Source organism: Brachionichthys hirsutus, chromosome 5 (genome assembly GCF_040956055.1).
Source record: "Brachionichthys hirsutus isolate HB-005 chromosome 5, CSIRO-AGI_Bhir_v1, whole genome shotgun sequence".
Lineage (NCBI taxonomy): Eukaryota > Metazoa > Chordata > Actinopteri > Lophiiformes > Brachionichthyidae > Brachionichthys > Brachionichthys hirsutus.
The window spans coordinates 8,218,615-8,237,176 of NC_090901.1; the positions used below are offsets into that span (position 1 = coordinate 8,218,615).

At 43.5% G+C, this 18,562-nt stretch overlaps 2 protein-coding genes across 2 annotated transcripts; one reads left to right on the forward strand and one right to left on the reverse strand.

Moving 5' to 3' along the window:
- Positions 1-2,098: 2,098 nt before the first annotated feature.
- Positions 2,099-6,387, forward strand: irf7 (interferon regulatory factor 7). The gene is made up of 10 exons (XM_068739022.1): positions 2,099-2,214; positions 2,453-2,606; positions 3,860-4,031; positions 4,122-4,228; positions 4,324-4,375; positions 4,496-4,585; positions 4,698-4,897; positions 5,249-5,450; positions 5,680-5,795; positions 5,921-6,387. The coding sequence occupies exons 1-10, from the start codon at positions 2,207-2,209 to the stop codon at positions 6,101-6,103; spliced, it is 1,284 nt and encodes a 427-aa protein (XP_068595123.1). The 5' UTR covers positions 2,099-2,206; the 3' UTR covers positions 6,104-6,387.
- A 183-nt stretch (positions 6,388-6,570) lies between these two features.
- On the reverse strand, positions 6,571-16,850 carry phrf1 (PHD and ring finger domains 1). Its single transcript, XM_068738892.1, has 18 exons — positions 16,763-16,850; positions 16,512-16,613; positions 15,941-16,152; positions 15,760-15,843; positions 15,528-15,661; positions 15,328-15,419; positions 14,619-14,797; positions 13,888-14,020; positions 13,809-13,820; positions 13,657-13,772; positions 13,344-13,537; positions 12,693-12,847; positions 10,797-11,330; positions 8,705-9,439; positions 8,281-8,357; positions 7,762-7,905; positions 7,521-7,649; positions 6,571-7,441 (listed from the first exon to the last, which is right to left on the reverse strand). Exons 1-18 carry the CDS (start codon positions 16,848-16,850, stop codon positions 7,277-7,279), a joined length of 3,285 nt encoding a protein of 1,094 aa, XP_068594993.1. The 3' UTR covers positions 6,571-7,276.
- Between the last annotated feature and the right edge of the window lie 1,712 nt (positions 16,851-18,562).

Genomic DNA, 18,562 nt, shown 5'->3' on the forward strand with positions numbered 1-18,562 from the left:
TTTAAGTGTTTTTTGTTAACGTGAAGATGCTGAGGTTCTCCTTGGGAGAGACCAGGTTGGATTGGATTAGAAATGAGACAATAAGAGGGACAGTGAAGGTTTGACATTTTGGAGACAAGGTCAGAGAGACCAGACTTTGAAGGTTTGGACATGTCCAGAGGAGAGACAGGGACTATATCGGTAGAAGGATGTTGAGGATGGACCTGCCAGGGAACAGGGCTAGAGGTCGACCCAGGAGAAGATACATGGACGTAGTGAGGGAGGACATGAGAGTGGCTGGTGTTGGGGAGGACGATCCAAAGGACAGGGTGACCTCTGACGGGACAAGACGAAAGTACAGTATAGTGACACGATTAATCCATCATAATACAAAAGAAAAGAAAAAGGGACTTTCCACTTGCCTCAAATAGTACAGAGCACACCTGCTTTCTGTCTGAACGTTCTAAGTCGGTCTCAACAATGGCTGCATTTGACGGTTACAGAATTGCCTAATCCTCCTTAATTTTTTCTGCTTCTGAATGGTTGTGATTGGTGCAACGATACCCACTTTCAACCAGGGATTCCCCCGTCGCTACGATTGCTGCCTGGCCTTCCCCCGCCAACAGCAGAGGGCGCAGAAGTGAAGAGAAATGGAAAAACCCTCCAGTTCCAGGAGTTTAAAAAAAGTGATCCTAAATGGCATTTTCCCTGATGCTGCACCAGTATATGATGGAATGTGTTAGGACCCTTTACAGTGTCGTTTTGTTGTTGTTGACCACATGACTGATCCATGGTCATGTGGGAATTTTGTCCTGCCATAAAAAGGGGAGCATTTCATTGCGCAAAAACATCTGGAACAGGATGAATATTTTCTCTCAGTCTCACCCACACACAGAAATACCGCCCAACCCACAAGATCAACAATGAAAGCTGAAACCTGTCTGGGTGCGGATGCTTCTTAGAATCCTAGAGGAGCTTTAATGTGTGGTATCGATGCAGCACAGTAGTTTAGAAATGTAATCATTGTGGGTTCATGTTCATTAACATTTTTAGTTCAATTATTGTGAGCACAGAGAAGAGTCAAACCTTGGATTCTGGGTGGGGCATCAAGGATTTGTGAATCTTCTCTGTGACTCCAGTAACATTTTGACATCTGCTTAAGTTTTCAACGCGTCTTATGGGGTCAACGTGAGGAGAGGATATAAAGATTATACCTTTTTACACCAGCAGACGACAATAGTAATAGACAAAAGAGTTTGACATGAAAGAGGAAGGAAACTCCAGCATCTAGTTTGAATCAAGAGTGCAAATCCCCATTTAAAAACAGGCTTCAGATGTATTGTTGCCTTTTGATTCAAAGACACAGATTTATAAACGTGTGTGTGAGCACAATCACATATGTATTGTGATTATTTATGTTTACTTGCAGATCTGGGGGATAAGAAAATATATTCAAAGAAAAACAACTTTTCTGGGTCCCATATGGGGATGACCCGCTTTCTTCCTCTAATAATATAACATCGAGATGACACAACTGATATGGCATATTCAAATTGTGAATGAAAGTGTGAAATAGGATGTGAATCTTCAGTATTCAGGCCACATCCTTCCTGAAGAGTCTGCTTTCTGCAGTGGGACGTCTATGAGGACTTCCAGCGAGCAGGAAAAGGGAAGTGTGCCGTTAGAATATGCATTACTTCCCCATTCCTGACATATGAATCCTCTTGAAGCAGTGAAATCCTCGTGTCTTTTGATGTTTCTGTAATGCAGTCTGTGGTCAGGGCACGGTCAGACAGTAGAAAACAATGCTCTGTTCCAAATAGACAAATAATAGACAAGCATGTCATGGAAATCAACCTTAATGCTTGAAATGTAGCAGCTGTGAGGTGTGTTTATAGCCCCCACATCAGAGAATGTGCTGATTGACACTTGTTTTAGACGGTTTGATGTTGGGAACATGTGGATGATGAAATCAGAAACGTGATGACGACACGTGAGACGGAAGAAACTCCAGGTCGGCCGCGGAGCCAGCGGGCGTGTCCCCCGCATCCAACGTGAGTCGAACTCGCCCATTCGTCGGAACTGACGAGAGCTTTCTTTCCTCCCGCCGGGGGGAGGAGACGCAAAAACCTCACATGATGTCACTGGTTTAGTTCCCATAAAAAAGGCCGAGCGCTTCCGAACTTTCAGAGTGTGACGCGCAAAAAACGGGAGATCTGCTGAAGAAATGCAAAGGTAGGGGGGGGGGGGCAGGGGGACATCCTTATCTTTGTCGCTCCCTGATCAAAGTATTATCTCCTGGTTGTGTTTAGTGACGTCTAACTGCACCGGTCGACACGCTGCGGTTATTTAAATCCCTCGTTACCGCACCGAGCGCGTCAAAGTGCGCGCGTATTGCCCGGCGTGCGTCCTGCTCTGTTCTCTGTGAGCGCGCTCTCTCGTCTAACAGCGATCTGCCATGTTTCCCCGTCAGCCCCCCCAAACCTCAGTTTGCCAGCTGGCTCGTGGAGCAAGTGGAGACGGGCCAGTACGCGGGGCTGCGCTACGTGGACCCAAACACGTTCAGAGTGCCGTGGAAACACAACTCCAGGAAGGACTGCAACGACGAGGACGGCAAAATATTCCGGGTACGAACAAACAAACTGTCTGGATTTATCTGCTAATGTCAGATCTAGATGGCTCCTGTGACGTTTGGCTGACGTTTGATTTGAGGAAGAGTTGAGATTAAAGTAAACCCTTCCAATAAACAACCACTGCACAACTTTGTAGTGCGCGTGCGCGGAAATTCCTCCTTTCATTTCTATCAGCGCATTCACTAAGACAAAGTAGCCGCAGTTGCACAACCTGAGTGGGAAGGAATGACTAAAACATGCTCCGATCAGCCATAACATCCGGTAGCGAGCTTCTGTAGAACAACCAACACCGGCGCCAGACTCGTGCACGCGCCCTCCCGCAGGTGCTTTTATTTTGACACAGGAAAGGAAAGACAACAACACGTGCACAGAGGCCACACCACACACACCCTTCACCCTTACAACATAACACACTGTCTCCACCAACTAAACTAACAACCCCCCCCCCCAGAAGCACGGCAAGGCAAAACCAACATCAACCCCAATAAGCACATTTTACTAACCGAGACCCCCGAACTCCCATGGTGCATTGCACCCAACAGTCCGAACCGAGCGAGCGGCCCTCACGGTCGCTACAATGTTGACCACTGACAGGTGAAGGGAATAACACGGACCATCTCTTAATCGCGTGGGATATGTTAGGCAGGTGCAGCACGGTGGCGCAGTGGGTAGCAGTGTTGCCTTTCTGTGAGGTGTCCATGTGTCTGCATGGGTTCTCTCCGGGCTTTCCGGCTTCCACCCACCACCAAAAACATGCAGCTTGCAACAGGTGAATTTAATTGTCCATAGGTGTGTGTGTGTGTGCGTGTGTGTGAAAGCAGGGTCAAGTGTAGCCAAGGCAACATGCAGGACTTAAAGGGCCTGCTCGTCATGGCTTGGTGCTGGACACCACAGCAGGTCTGGTGGGGGTCCTCGACAGGTCGGGGGGTGACGTGGCAGCAGAAGTCGTGCCTACATTATAATAATAATGTTATGACTGATCGGTGTGTATTACTCCAGAAATCAAACGTTCCCAAATGAAGCAATAAACGGAACTAATAATCAGCCACACGAGTAACACACAAAAAGTAAGTCAGGAGCTACAGGTGGTTTCGAGCGTTTGCATTGCAAATTCAGAATTTGCTTGTTCTTGATCACAGTTCCTGATGGTGTAGAATCCTGACCTGTAAGGTGAGCTCAGCTGTTCTATGAATGCAGTGAAATGAAAACATGTTGAGACTTGTACGCTGTCTTTGTTTGGTTGGCAGGCGTGGGCAGTAGCGAGCGGTAAAATCAGCGAGTTCCCCCACGACAAGGCCAGGTGGAAAACCAACTTCCGATGTGCTCTCAACAACCTAAAATTTCATTTCAAGATGACACAGGACAATTCCAAGAATTCGGAGGACCCTCATAAAATCTACGAGATAATCAACAGAGGGTGTAAGTTCAACGCCCTCCGGGGGGGGGGGGGGGGGGGGGGATTCAAAGGTTAAATTCAAGTCAATGCGGAACGTTATTCTTCATCTGCAGCAAACGTTGGAAATCTGACGACACAACATCAAGAATGCCAGGAGGATTCTGAAATGACGCTGGACACCTACAGCTCACCCATCGAGCGCGTCCCCTCGGGAACCGAGGTGCAGATGAGCTCAGAGGCCATTATTACCCATCTATGCTGAGAATTTGTGATAGTCACTAACATTAAATTGCTCAAATATTTTTTTCCCAACAGCACAATCTGCTAAATAATTTCATGGCGTTGGATCTTGGAAACCATCCATCAGGTACAGGAGATTCGTGCAAATGTGTAACGATGTAGCACAGGTCATAATAGAGTGAATGCACTTTACCCTGGTTTCCCACGTTTAGGGCTAAATGTAGTTTTATTTTATTGTCTATAACAGAGGAGCAACCCTGGGTCGAGCACTATGTCCAACACGATCCAGCTGAGGTCAATCCACAGCTGCAGCCAGAGCAGCCGTCGTTCCACCAGAGTATGTGGATGAAATCTATGAATGAAATGCTGTAAAAAAGTTTCCAACTGAATATGTGTAAAGACGTGACCTTAAATGTTACTATATTCATTTTGTCCATTTTTCTTTTCAGCGCATCCTCCCCCCGTCGTCAGTTCATCCCTGCAGCCAAATCTAAATGACTTGGAAATCACCGTCCATTACAGAAAGAGAGAAATGCTGAAGACCAGGGTGAGGGCCCCTCGTCTCCAGCTCCACTACCAGGAGGCCCCTGACCTCGAAGCTCACCCTATCTGCTTCCCCTCCACTGATGGGCTGCTGGACCGCAAACAGGTGCGTGAGAATCCATCAGGTAGACAGCTGTGGGACACTGTCCAACATGGAAATGTGTAAAATAAAGCGTTTTCTCTAGAAGTGCACCACAGGATGAAGGGTTAGAAAACCCTCTGCTGACATTAGCCTCAGCAAACCAATAGAAATGTAATGCAAAGCACTTTTAGTGTGTCGTGTTGCCATTTCAAGCTTTCATTCTTTGGAGTGGTTAGAGATCTGGCAGAAAGAGCGACGCACACGGTGGTAAAAACTGGATTCATTCCCACCGTGTCCCAATTAGTCCAGTACGTCCTCGATGAGTCCGAGCTCATCTTAACGGCATCCTCCTGATCATAGCCTTCTTTATACCAGATTGATTTCACCAACCGCATCCTCAACAGCATCCAGAGGGGTCTCCTCCTGGAGGTACGGGACACGGGGATCTACGCCTGCAGGCTGGACAGATGCCATGTGTTTGCCAGCACCAGCGAGCCCAGTGTCGCTCACCCAGACCCAAGAAAACTGCCCCAGAACACCATGGTGGAGCTCCTCAGCTTTGAGAAATTTGTGAATGGTAGGTGAACAAAATGTATATCGTGGTGTTACCGTGGAATTATTCGTATTACTGCTTTATTACAAGTATTACTTTATTTCTAGTGTCACTGCTGTATTTCTAGTGTTACTGCTGTATTCCTGGTATTATTGCTGTACTTCTAGTGTTATTGTTGTATTTATATATGACTGCAGTATTTGAGGCCGCTTTGAACAGTCAAATCGATAGTCCCTCTTGTATCCGTGCTCAGAGCTGAAGCAGTTTACGGAGCACAGTGGGGGCTCTCCTGAATACACAATCAACATGTGCTTTGGAGAGAAGTTTCCTGATGGAAGAGCTTTGGAAAAGAAGCTTATTGTAGTCAAGGTAACTCCCCCCACCACCACCACCCCGAATTTCACCTCACAGACAAGCATAGCATTTTCGTTGAGCTCGTTCAGTCATGCAGTTTTGAGCGACGTTAAAAGGTCTTCCTCCCTTTGCGGCTGTAGGTGGTCCCTCTGATCTGTCGCTACTTTCATGAGCTAGCCCAATTGGAGGGGGCCTCTTCTCTACACAGCACCAATGTCAGCCTACAGATCTCATACAACAGCCTCTATGATCTCATTAACGCTGTCCTCGGCCTGCCGGCTGTTGATCTGGAGCCAGCACAGAGTGTCATCTGCTCCATGTGAATTGGACATCACTTGTCGTCATCACTGATCAACTCCAATATTTTATTATTTGTTGTTGTTGCTATTTTATGTTACATGTTACATTTTTTTCTAGTGCTGTCAAGCAATTAAAAAAATGCGTGCCATTAATTAAGTATGATCTGTAATTAATTAATCTATTTTTAATCTCACCTAAAAATTGAAGAGAAAAGCCCTCAACCTGATATAAAAAGGAAATACAGAAGCAGAAAAGTAAGAAATTAGATTCATGCGATTAAAAAATATAACGCGTTAAATAGGATTGTAGTTAATTAACGCGATAATTTGACACCTAGATTTTCATCTTTGTGTTAATAAATAACTGTTACCAATTAGGTATTGTCTCATCTAATAACTGTACTGCAAATAGTGCTGCACTCAATTTGGCACAAAACAAAACATTTTCTGGTTCTCCAAATGACAGTTTTGGACATGACAGAATTGATCCAAAGAGAAGAGGCCTTTATTTGAGCGGAGTTATTAATGGCAAACTACGGAGAATTAACATATTGTACACCTTGGACTACCTTTAGGTCTTTGACACAGACATCAGAGCTGTGGAAGAAAACTTTTGGGTACAAATATTTAACAACAACAAAGACTAAACATTAATATGAGTGAACGTATCAAATTTATATTTACAACAAAATCTAAAATTGCTAAATTACTTTAATGATACATCTTCTAGAAAAATTGCATAATGGTGTCTTATCTTGACAAACAACCTAAATATGCATATCCTGTATACTTTACCATTAACTGGCAACATGTGTTTTCCCAGTGATTAAATACCCCTCTTCCACAAAAGAAAAAGAACCAGAGAAATAAAAGCCCACATTGTGATGTGCCCATGGAAAAACTACCTGAAGAACGGTTTCTGAGATTTACCTCTTCAAGGCACATTTGCAAAAAAAAAAAAAATACTTTTTTGAGCTGCACGACAGAAAAGGACTTTCCTTTAGTGACAGCAAAAGTACAAGACATCACTTAAAGTCGTCTTGAACACAAGAAAAGGGAAGAACGGATGGACTTTGACATGAAAAATGTTCCACATTGAACATCAGTCAGGAAAAGTGTGAGATCACGCCCAGCTGTTGGACACAGAATATAATAACTTGTAATCTAACATAGGAATAAACGTCCATGGTGATCTCTTCACGGGCTGTCAGAGCTTCTCAGGGCCTCAGCTTCAACATCTTGCTCCTTCCCCGAGTCCTCGCCTTTCTTGTGCTTCCTAGCATGTTTATATTTGTCCACATATGCCTTGACCAGATTGCCAACCTTCACCGGGTTGATTTCCCCACTCTTGCTGTGACACACCTGGTGGGGAGGATCCAAAGAAGATCAGATGTTAATTATTGGACATATTCAAGGTATCTTGGTAAACTTGTTAACCCACCTTCTGGACAGCTTTACGTAGAATGTCTTTGTATTCGTCCTTGTTGATGTCTCTCCCCTGGTAGAAAGGCTTGATAGCTAGCTTCACCTCCTCTATAGCTCTCTCCTGCATGTGCAGCTTCTTCAGGTACTGTTGATAGAAGCAAACTATTACCTGTCAAGGCAGAGTCTATGCATGTATGCTCAAAGTAGTAAGGAGTTATATTAAGACTATTCAAAATGAAAAAATGAGCTAGCCTCACTTTGTCTTTCCTTGACATATCCCCTTCCTCTACATCTGCTGGTTCCCTGGCAGATCCCTGAGGATGTGCTCCATCAGATTTAGACAAGATACTGAGCACAGTAGCGCTGTCCTTAGAAGAGTCGCTGGCAACTCCAGTGTTATCCTGATAAAAGTAAAAAGGGACAAAAGAAATTACAGAACTGAAAAAGCAAAACCATTATTTATGTGTCAGAGTGAGGATCTCTGAAGAAAAGTGATTGTGTGTGATGACATTAGATGCGCAGACAACAGTTTGGATCTCCAGGGTGAGTGTTTCACTTTTGTTTAGCCTGGAAACCCCCCAGTATCAGTTTCAGTTTCCATCATTTGACTTAAGCCAGGATATGTACAGTATTTGTAAATGTGGATCAACACTGCCACCTTTTGGTCATTTAGTCACATTGAACCACATTGAATGTATGACACCTGAGATGCTTGTCTAAAGTCTATGAATACTGGAGATATCAGGTTTATTTATACACCGACTAGACGGTCCTACCTGACTGGATGACTGGCCTGTTGAAGACAGTCTGCGGGGGCCGTCCTGCTTCAGTCTCAACTTATACAAGGCCAGCTCTGTGAGAGATTAATATACAAACAGTTTACAATGTAAGCCTGAATGTCAAGATAAAGTGTCCAAATGTTATGTCTACATTACATAGAAACAATTTAATTTAATAGTATTTTTACAAACAGAAAAGCACTCAGAGAGCACAGACCTCCGCCAAGCAGCTCATTCCCCTCTTAATTAGATTTACACCGTCCACATGGTGGTCTGGATCAGCACCAAAAGGTTCTAAATTGTTCTTTGATATCTTTATATAGCAACCACGAAAAGTCAAAGTGAATCAGAGTTGTGTATTTTAAACAGATTTTTGAATCTGTAAATGGAGTTTTCAATGTAAAACCTTTAAACGTCTTACTGCTTGCCGATTTCTCCACCGGAGGCCCTTCAGGCTCTTGTATATTCCAGGTGACTCTCTTCACTTGACTCTTGGATTTTGCTCCAGATACACTCAAAACCTGCCCTCCTTCCATTTTCCACTCCTCAAGTACTTCTTTTTTGACAGATGAGCTCTCTGTATTCTGAGACTTTTCACAGTCCAGGTTGTCGAGCATCACGTCCACATTGAAGTCTTCATCGGAGTCAGAGGGTTGCTGAACTTCCTGCTTTACGGGAACGGTCGACTCTGCGGCGTTTGGTTGTTCTGCAGATGGTGGGGATTGGGAGATCTTCGTATCTTCGACGCGTTCCACTTTAACAAAACTGGCCTGAGTAGGATGCGAGGTGATAGAGAAACTTGGTTCAGGGTTAACTATGGGAATTTCACACGTTTCAGTCTTGATGGGGGATTCTGTTTTTACTTCAATTTGTTTTTCTACCATCAAATCAGGGATGTCAGTTTCTTCTTTCTTAATGGGTTCAGTAATTGGAGAATCTTCAAACATATCAAATGTTGCTTGTTTTTCTTTCTTGCATTCCTTCCTAACGAATGTCTCTTTGGCCATTTCTGCTGTTGTGGCCCGACTGTCAGCCGAGAGGGCACCTTTGCCCTCTCGTTTATGAACCGTAGCAACCTCTTCCTCTTCCTCTTCCTCTTTGATGGATCTTTGAGTGATATCTTTCCCTTTTTGCTTGGTCTGTAACGGATGTTTGTCTTTCGAAGGTGAAACGCAGGAGCCTGAATTTTTCTGGGAGCCCCTGGCTGATGAACCTTCTTTCCTTCTCTCTCTTGAACTGGCACTAGACCTGTTTCTCCTTTCATCTTTTGAACTAGACTCCCCTTTGTATCGAGAGGCGGGGGCCGACTCTTGCAGTCGTGTTTGACCTTTTCTCCTTTCCCTTGATCTGGACCTCGATTTTGAGACAGACCGCTCGCGTTTACAGTCTCTTGATCTAGAAGTGGATCTGGACCTGGAGCGTGACTTTGAGCGAGAGCTGCCATGTCTCTGCTTCCTGGCCACCAGTCTTCTCTCTGAGTCTCTCTCTCTTCCATCACATCTGTCACCACTGTTACTTTGTTCTTGCCTCTTGTTCTGTGAACACTCTCTGCTGCTAGAGCTGGAAGCAGATCTGGAATAAATAAAATAAATCAGTAGCCATTACACTCAATTAGCCAAGCTAGTTGAGTGTAACTTTATTTAAAAATTGTGGCTACTAGATTTAGATAGTTCAGATGCTCCTGTCCTTCATAGATCAGAGGATCGTGATAGGTGGACGAGATGTTAAACATTAAAGACGACGACATGACGGTTTCTAGTGGCCTCCAATTACCATAGGGTACCGTACTATCCCAAAATGGCAAACGACCTGAAGAAAAGCACCCGATACAGAGTCAATTCAAGCCGAGCCGGCACGAACACCAAAGTTTAAACAAAAGAACCTAGAAAAAACTTGCTTTACTCTGTCTGCCATTGAGTCCTGTTTAATTACAGGACTTTCTCTGCGCTCCACTAACCCACATACACACTTATCGAGTATAAATTTACATTCAGAGAAGTGAATAATTTTAATAGCCAAATTTCCACATACTTCAGTGTCAACAGTACATTCATGCAACATTTACCTTGATTGCCTCCTTTCTTTGGACCGTGACCTGGAATGCCTTCTCTTTCTGAGAGTCTTGTCAGGGGAACAGGACTGTGAGCTTTCTGAAGTTGAGTGGGCTCTCCTGTCTCTAGACCTTGACTGCCTCAGACTCCTTTCTTGGTTCTCCTTTTCTTTCTGTCGGTTTCCCTGGCCTGAGGGGCAATGGCCCCCCCTTTTATATCCGTCTGCATCTGGACTGCTGGAAGCTTTCCAGGATTTCAAGTCTGGTTTAGTTTCTTCCTTTTGTTTAGTGTTGGAAGAAGAACTGGATGCGGAGACATTTTTCATCCAGTTAGAGCAAGCACTATTGAGAACTGGAACATTCTCCTCATGTGGAGTCTCTCTCTCCATTTTTACAAGGCAACGATGAACTGGGTCTGGGGTCTGAGAAATCAACATTTTAATGCGGCCACCAATCCTTGTACTTTCCTCTGGATCTTCTAGCCCGGGCTCTTTTTTAATTGTAGCATTCAGAGACAAAGTCTCGAACACTTCTTTTTTAACCGGGATAACCTCCTCAGATCTGGTTTCTTGATCACTAGCTAGCTTTGGTTGATCCTCTGAGATATCAGTCTCTTCTGTTTCAGTTTTAACAATAGCCAGGTCGTCCTTATTTTGTACCAAGCCCCTCTTGTCTTCAAAAACAGGAGCCTCTTCATCCTGTGTAGTGTTTTGGGAGCTGCTATTGGGGCTTTCGCACTCAGATTCCCCTTCTGAGTTGCTTGAGTCTGATATTGTGGGATTAAAGGGATCATAGATCCTATTCTCGTCGGTTTCCTCTTTGACAGGCACACGTGACGCCAGGAGCATCTGTTTGTCTCTGTGCAGCTGTCTCTTTTTGGCTTCATCTTTGTTTTGTTTCCAGGACTTCTTCGTGCTCTCTCCACTAGTAGATGCTGAGGTGACATTCAACCTCCTTGAATTCCAGGAGTTCCCACTGGAGTTAATGCGGAAGCTTACTGTTGACGAAGATGAGGAATAATGTGGGTGGCTGGCGGGCATGCCAGAGGAAGAGGAAGAGGAAGAGAATGAGTTGGAGAAAGCTGACGACGAGCTTCCTGCGCCAGGCCTTGGCCTCTGACCATCAGGCCTGCCTTTTCGCTGGTCTGGACTTTGTTTCCTTTCCTTGTCCCCAGCAAGACAGTTAATGGAAATTTGTGGCATTCCATAGGTATTACCACCATTAGTAGAAGCACTAATATTTCTACTACTATTACTGGGTTCGGTTTTGGTACCATTGTCCTCCCTTTTCATTTTTGGTATCCTAGGAAGCTCCGACACGTCTACCCACACTGGCTTTGTTGCTGTTTTGTTTGATACGGAAATTTCCTTTCTCTTTGATCTGGAGCCTGGTGCGGGTTGGATGGATGAGTTGGGACAGGGGGCGCCAACTCCATTAGTGTCTGTTTGAGCAGGAGACTGGACAGATCTGATTGGAGGAGGCGGCGGCGGCTGTAACATCGGATAGCTTGAATTGGAAAATGGTTGGACGGGACGAGCTGAGGAGGGCATGTGGGAGAAAGCTCTGTTCGTGGAGCTGTGGAAGGATCCTGGCATGTCTGTATGAGGGGGGGACAGGTAACCATCGCCTTGGTTCGGGGACATCACTGGATTGATCTGCGTGCTGGAATCTCCTGAGCGAGTGTTTTTGCTTAGACCTGGTTTTAAGTCGGATGCCATCACTGGAACAGAAGAAGACTGTAAATTATAATCAAATATAAACATTTAGAATATTTACTTTTTCCACCTTGTTTGGTAGTTTGCACTAATTATATATAGTACATTACTCATGCTCAGAGTTTGACAGTGTCTGAGTAAACTACAGACCTGGAGAATGGTAACAAGATTACTTAAAATCGAGCTGTTGAATTTCAAGCTAAATTGCTCCATTTCCATCCATCCATCTTCTACCACTTATCCGGGGCCAGATGGTGGAGGCCACAGTCTGAGCAGATATGACCAGGCTTCCCTCTCCACAGACACCACCTCTCGCTCTTCTGGGGGGGATACTGGGGGACCGGGACAAAAACTGTGCTGTTCCTCCTGAATCTGAGTTTTGACCATCTGTCTATTCCTCCTCTCCAGTACCCCCCCAAATAGACTTTCCCCGATTGGAGATCTTGGCATGTCAGCTCAGAGAAGTTGTTTCGACATGGAGGTAGAAAAACATGGCCCTCTCGGACTCCATGTCCCCCAGCCTTTCCTGGGTACCTCCATTTCAGTAACATCAAATAGTATCCTATACGGTCAGATCTAAGATGTTGAAGTTCAACAACCCAAAACTGTATAGTCTTTGTTTAAAAATGTGCTGACAAACTCACTTGATTTTGTAGCTCTGAGGGAACCATCCCGATTAATAATGACATTAGAGCTGTCCATCAGGAGCATGCTCTGTTCAGATAAGATCCTGCCCAGCAGATCCGGCATAGGAGACGCCTCCACAGCACCTTCTGATTGGGGGGCATCCAAGCTACTCCTGGTAAAGCAGAGCAAACGTAGAATGATTTCATCCATACTTATTTATAAAAACGTAGTCGTCCCTCGCTCCGCCGTGGCTCACTTTTCGCGGATTTACTCTATCACGGATTTTCTGCTATATGGCAGAATTCTGCAGGATGTATAAATGTTTACATTTCCATTATTTTATTGATAAAATAAGCATTTTCTAGCTCAAGAAAAACAAAACAGTAACAATATAGTTTTAAAAAAATGACAACATGTATTACAACACATATACAGTATTGCAACATAAAATACAGTAGCAGCACATACTGCAGTACTGTACTTAAACAAGCTCTGCATTTGGTTAACACAAGTCGCACCTACATGCATTCCAGTGCGAGTCATTTGCATTGTGTCTACTTTGTGGCGTGTCCCAAAGAAATAAACTTCTGCACACCAATACATGCATATTATATCAAAACCATAAAATATTTCAATGTCAGCTCTACAATATCAAATAGTTTTCTTACTCATCCATAAATGGGTCCAGGTAAAATGGATCTCCATAGACAGACAGGGGTGCAGCGCCTATTTCAGCACGCATTTCACTCAGTGTGCGCTCTGATGGCCGGTATACTGTCGGAACCGAGGGATTCTTCTTATCCTTCACAATCCTGAGATTATTAGCAATACGCTTTCGAGAACTGGCTTCCTTTTTGAACACCTGGTGGGAAAATATTAAAATAAGAGAAATACACAAATCATTGTCTATATTTTGTGCTAATACATATAGTGAGAAGTTCAAAATAAAGTCTTCAAAGCTGATGCTGACGACATACTCACCATCCTTTTTTTGGATTTTGTCCTCCTTACTTTTCGTCTCCGCTTTTTGACTCCTGTACTTGAACTCCTCCTTGAAGCAGCCTTTCTGCGCTTCGCTGATGGAACAGAGGTTATCTCTGATTAAAAGTGCATCATTACCTCACAGTTATTACTCGATTTCCTTTCTGTGCCGGTGGTTATGCAAAGTCTATCCTAAAAATGTTTTGTATTTGTATGCAGCAGCTTACGTACTGGTCTGGCGCCTGCGGCGCGATGGGATACGAGGTGTGAAGTCCCGGATATAAACGGAAGTGTTGAGTCCAGCGACCACAGCATTGATCGTGTCGTCAAGCCAAGTCGACTGGATTAGAAATGTGGGAGCCAACTGGTAACAAAATTTTAATTGATAACATACAATTGTGGTTTAAACAGAATTTCCAAACACATGCACTGTTTCATAAATGTTCCAACAAAAAAATTATCTGCAGATGCCCCAAACATAAGGGGAAATAAATCATCCATCTTGTTTCTCCATCAGAAAATATTCCCTACTATGTATGTATGATATCTTGCAGACTTCTAAAAAGGCATGCGGTTAGCATGAATTCATTTGCATTTTAAGTCACATAAACACAGACAATGACAGGAAGTATAAAACAGGACATACAGGGCATACAGGCATCCTATAATACATGAATCAAGTGCAGTTTTAGGCAAGAAAGGCCTATAAAATGCACATTGGGGACTTCAAGGCCTTATAGAATAGGAGTCTAATAATAATTCAAAGCACAAACTGTCATTGCTGCTGTCAGTAGCGTGAAACTACTTTACCCAAATACTGTACACAATTTAGTAAGTGGTAAGTGCCAACAGTAAATCTGATCTGCACAACAACAAACTGTGGAAACATCAAAATATTCAGACCTTTGTATACAAAGATTAGAAAATAAGCCAAAATGAAAGCGCCATGCTTCATGCCAAACCTGTGATGTGCCTGCCTGCGTGATGCGATGGCGGTTGACATTAGCTCGAACTCTCTCGCTCTGCTGGGTCCGGGCGATAGCTCTGGTGGGACCAGCAGCATGGGCCTGAGAGTGACTGGTAGCAGGATGGGCAGGCGAGCGGAGGCGCTCTCTAGCACTGTACCCTTCAATTGACGTCCCTAAGTCAAGAAAATGTACAAACTTAACTTGTGATAGGATGCAAATGAGTGCCAATGCCTCCGAGTTGCCACCTCAAAGCTAGAGTATACGTTAGCGATCGACCGACATGGGCTTTTTTTTATGGCCGATACTAATACCGATTGTTAATACTTGTCCAGGAGGCCGATAACCGATATTTGAAGTCGATACTCATTTGCAATAAAGGTGAAAATCTTGGCGTTAAAATTTAGAATAATACGAACTCCAACACTTAACTTCATTTAAATGCCTTTAAGTAAACTTTTTTTTTTTTTTTATCTTAGAAGACAATAAACAACAATTATTATAAGGCTTTTCCACTGAGCTAACACGCTAACAGTGACATTAGTAATAGTTATGAGTTGTGCAGGACTGCGGTGCCAGTTTTACATTGATCTCTTATTGGCCGGTGCCAATATGTGTCAAAAGGCCGATTATCGACCGATCCCTAGTATACGTACGGACCAAGTCAGATTTAAGTGAGTTTGGACTGAATAAACGAAAGGCTTACTTGAGTGACGGTTGTTGGCATCGCATTCAGGGCAGAACCACTCCTCTACAGGAACTGAATCAAGAGGCGGTCTGAGACACTCCATGTGATACCTATAAAACAAAGAACAACAAGAGGCAATCATGGCAAGGTTTTATGATCAGATATGGGTAAAAACATTTAGCATACCGACAAGGGAGCGCCAAAAACGCCTTTCTCACCCAGCATCACAGCCGTCGCAGAGCAACAGGCGGTCCTCGCGGTCACTGCCCCCGCACACCTCACAGTTTGTCTGCTCCAAGTTCAAATCGACTCCTTCCTCTTGGCCTTCCTTTGCAGGCTTTTGTACTGTGATCTGAATTAACCAATCATGATGAAAATCTGCAATTAATTCCAAAATAACTGCTTTATAGGCTTAGAGATTTACCAGAAGGCATGGCTAGGCTCACTCACCACTTTTTTTACTTTGCCTCCGTAACATTTCCTTAGGTGAATGTTGTCGAAAGAAATACGGTCAACGGGACAGGAGTTGGCATTCTGAAGAGTGGACAAACACAGACTAGAAATGAAGCTTTCAGCTTCCACTGAACTAACTGCTCACTCTTTGGGTAGTACAAGATTAAGTTATACCCACCTTGGTCCATTCAAGGATGCAGTCAAGACAGAAATTATGCAAACAGTTCTCAGGTGTTGCAACAGGTTGGTTTCTGAACGAGTTTAGGCAGATCGGACACTTCTCTGTCTCCTCATCTGAGCTCAACCCTGCAAGGTCGGTAGACATTTCTCCAAAAGCTCCATCCTCAGCCTTATCTTCTCCCTCCTCCTCCTCCTCCTCCTCCTCCTCATCTGCCAAAGATTGTAGAAGTCAGTTGTGTATTTGTCTGGGCTCTCCGAGTGCTTTTCTAGTTAGGCATGTGGCTATAACTTTATGGTTGACGAGTGTAAATGTATTTAGAAACTCATATCGTAAGTCTGTAGCTAGAACCCTATTTTTGTACTTTAAGCTCCCCAGTAAAAATAAATGTTTGAGTTTTAGTAGGGACTGTAATGCAGTATTGAATAGGCTTGAAAAGAGCAGCACATTTTAGAGACTTTGTTTGAATAGATAAATGGAACCCGAATAAGAGGCTCACATGATTCATATTTCTGATGACCTAGTTTAAAACAAATAAACATGAACATCTTTCCTACCATCACCTACTCACCATTCCCTTCCTCCTCCTCTCCATCTTGGTGACCCTGCTCTTGTTCCTCGCTATTGTCAGATTCCCCTTCTTCAGACTCCTCTTCAACATTGTCGGAGTCGTCTAAAACAAACACACAATATGCGTGAGCTGAAAGGTACTTTAGGCGGTGTTCGCCTGAACTCCCAAGCAACAAGTATACATTGGTGTTTACCGGTACATCATTTACTCTCATTCATCACATGGTAATATACAGTAAAACAAGTATTTACCCGAGATGGCCCACAGCGCAACTCTCCTCCCTGTGCTGTGGGATGCATTGTGGTTGATCAGCTCATCTTGGCTGTCATCGTCCTCCATGGCTGATCAACAGAAGAGCTGCTAGATAGTTAGCATGTGGTCAACAACAATAGCAATCAGAGGACGGACCGTCTGAAATACGACGCTCAAACATTTGCTCGTCTTCCGGATGAAACGTTTCAAGGATTGAGCTACAAAATATGCACCACTTAATTTTATTGTATGCAGACAAACAGGAATTATATGCATATATAATTTATATACACCGTAAATGAGCTAACCTGCAGCATTCTACAGAATATGCTAACGCTAAATTTGTAAACAAAGGATGAAATGGACGCGAAACACAGCTCTTTCTGGAATGCCTCATATGAATAATACTTGGAGAGAGCATAAGCGCAGACACATGAAACTAGCCTGTAATACTGCTCTTATTGTTAAAAGTGACGTTAGCTCGTAGCATTAGCTTCGGTCTAATGGTTAGCTCGCAGCAGAATAGTTACATCTCGTAGCTTTCTTAGACTGCTGCAAAAAACAAAGTGCAGAGGTATTAACACGGTGTAACTCGTATTATCACAACGTCAATGTTCAACTATAAAACCTACTCTTTGAAGTCGTAGGAGGCTCGATAGAGTGGTTTGAAATCTCCACGGTTGTTGACGGACACCACCGGCTGGTGAACAGCGGTAATGGCCGAGCGCTCTCAGGTGACTGACTCTTAAAGGGACAGTACACGTGCTGATGATGATGATAAATATATTTATTAGATAGAATGTTAGAGGACACTACTTTACACAGTATTGTACTGTCAGTGCGAATATTACTGTGTCGTACAGTCGTATTAAACGTGACATGCAAAAAAGTTCAAGTTATTGTTTTAACGAAAGTTTATTTGTAGAGCAGCGTTTTTGAAAGTGATATAAATCAAACTTTAATCATTTAAAAGGCAAATGCAACATAAAACTCAGCATTTTTCAGCATGCTTATTGCCATATAGTACACACAGTGACATGAATTGAGTGGTGAACTAGAAACACACACACACAAACCCATGCAACTGGCCAACTCCACTCTGACAGATGGTGAGGACGAAAGACACCCTACTGTATAGATCCTTAGATTTCATTCTTTATTTATCCTTAATACACTTGCATTGTAGAAAAGCTTTTACTTGCATTTCTTCTTGGTTGTGGGAAACTTGTTCTCATACTTTCTAGAGAAGTAAATGGTAAATGGACTGCACTTTTTTCACGTGTCCGGTGCACAAAACGCTTTACAATTAAGCCACATATTCACACGCTCATTCACATTCCAGTGGGTGACTGCTGCCATCCAAGGTGCTGCCAAACCCACTTGGAAGCAATTTGGGGTTCAGTGTCTTGCCCAAGGAAAACTTCGACATGTGGACAGTCAGAGCTGGGATTCAAACCACTGATTCGCTGATCACTGGACGACCCGCTCTACCACAGCCGCCCAGTACAACTGTACAAAAAGCAATTTCCCCCTTGGGATCAATATTTTGATTCTGATTCCAACAAACCACTCTTGATTGTTTGTGGGAATTATGCTGATTAACATTTTACACTTTTAATCACTACAAATTCACATTATTAATAAATGTATGTATGCACAATTGTATAGTTTTTTTTGTGTTAACGTAACGTTGCTACCATTACAACAGTGATTAAAACAGTTGTAGTCTAATTTAATCTAAACACAAAGAAAAACAACAAAATCACATGATGTATTTCAACTCTGTTGAATTGACTTGA

What these genes read in the sequence shown, in the direction of transcription:
- irf7 (XM_068739022.1), top strand. An exon ending in AGGACGGCAAAATATTCCGG is followed by an intron (nt 2,607 to 3,859) that starts GTACGAACAAAC and finishes TTTGGTTGGCAG; the next exon opens with GCGTGGGCAGTAGCGAGCGG. An exon ending in CGAGATAATCAACAGAGGGT is followed by an intron (nt 4,032 to 4,121) that starts GTAAGTTCAACG and finishes CTTCATCTGCAG; the next exon opens with CAAACGTTGGAAATCTGACG.
- phrf1 (XM_068738892.1), bottom strand. Translation starts at nt 16,850, where the DNA reads ATGGAGGACGATGACAGCCAAGATGAGCTGATCAACCACAATGCATCC. An exon ending in TGCGCTGTGGGCCATCTCGG is followed by an intron (nt 16,614 to 16,762) that starts GTAAATACTTGT and finishes TGTTTGTTTTAG; the next exon opens with ACGACTCCGACAATGTTGAA. An exon ending in CGCAGGCAGGCACATCACAG is followed by an intron (nt 14,021 to 14,618) that starts GTTTGGCATGAA and finishes TTTTGTTACCAG; the next exon opens with TTGGCTCCCACATTTCTAAT.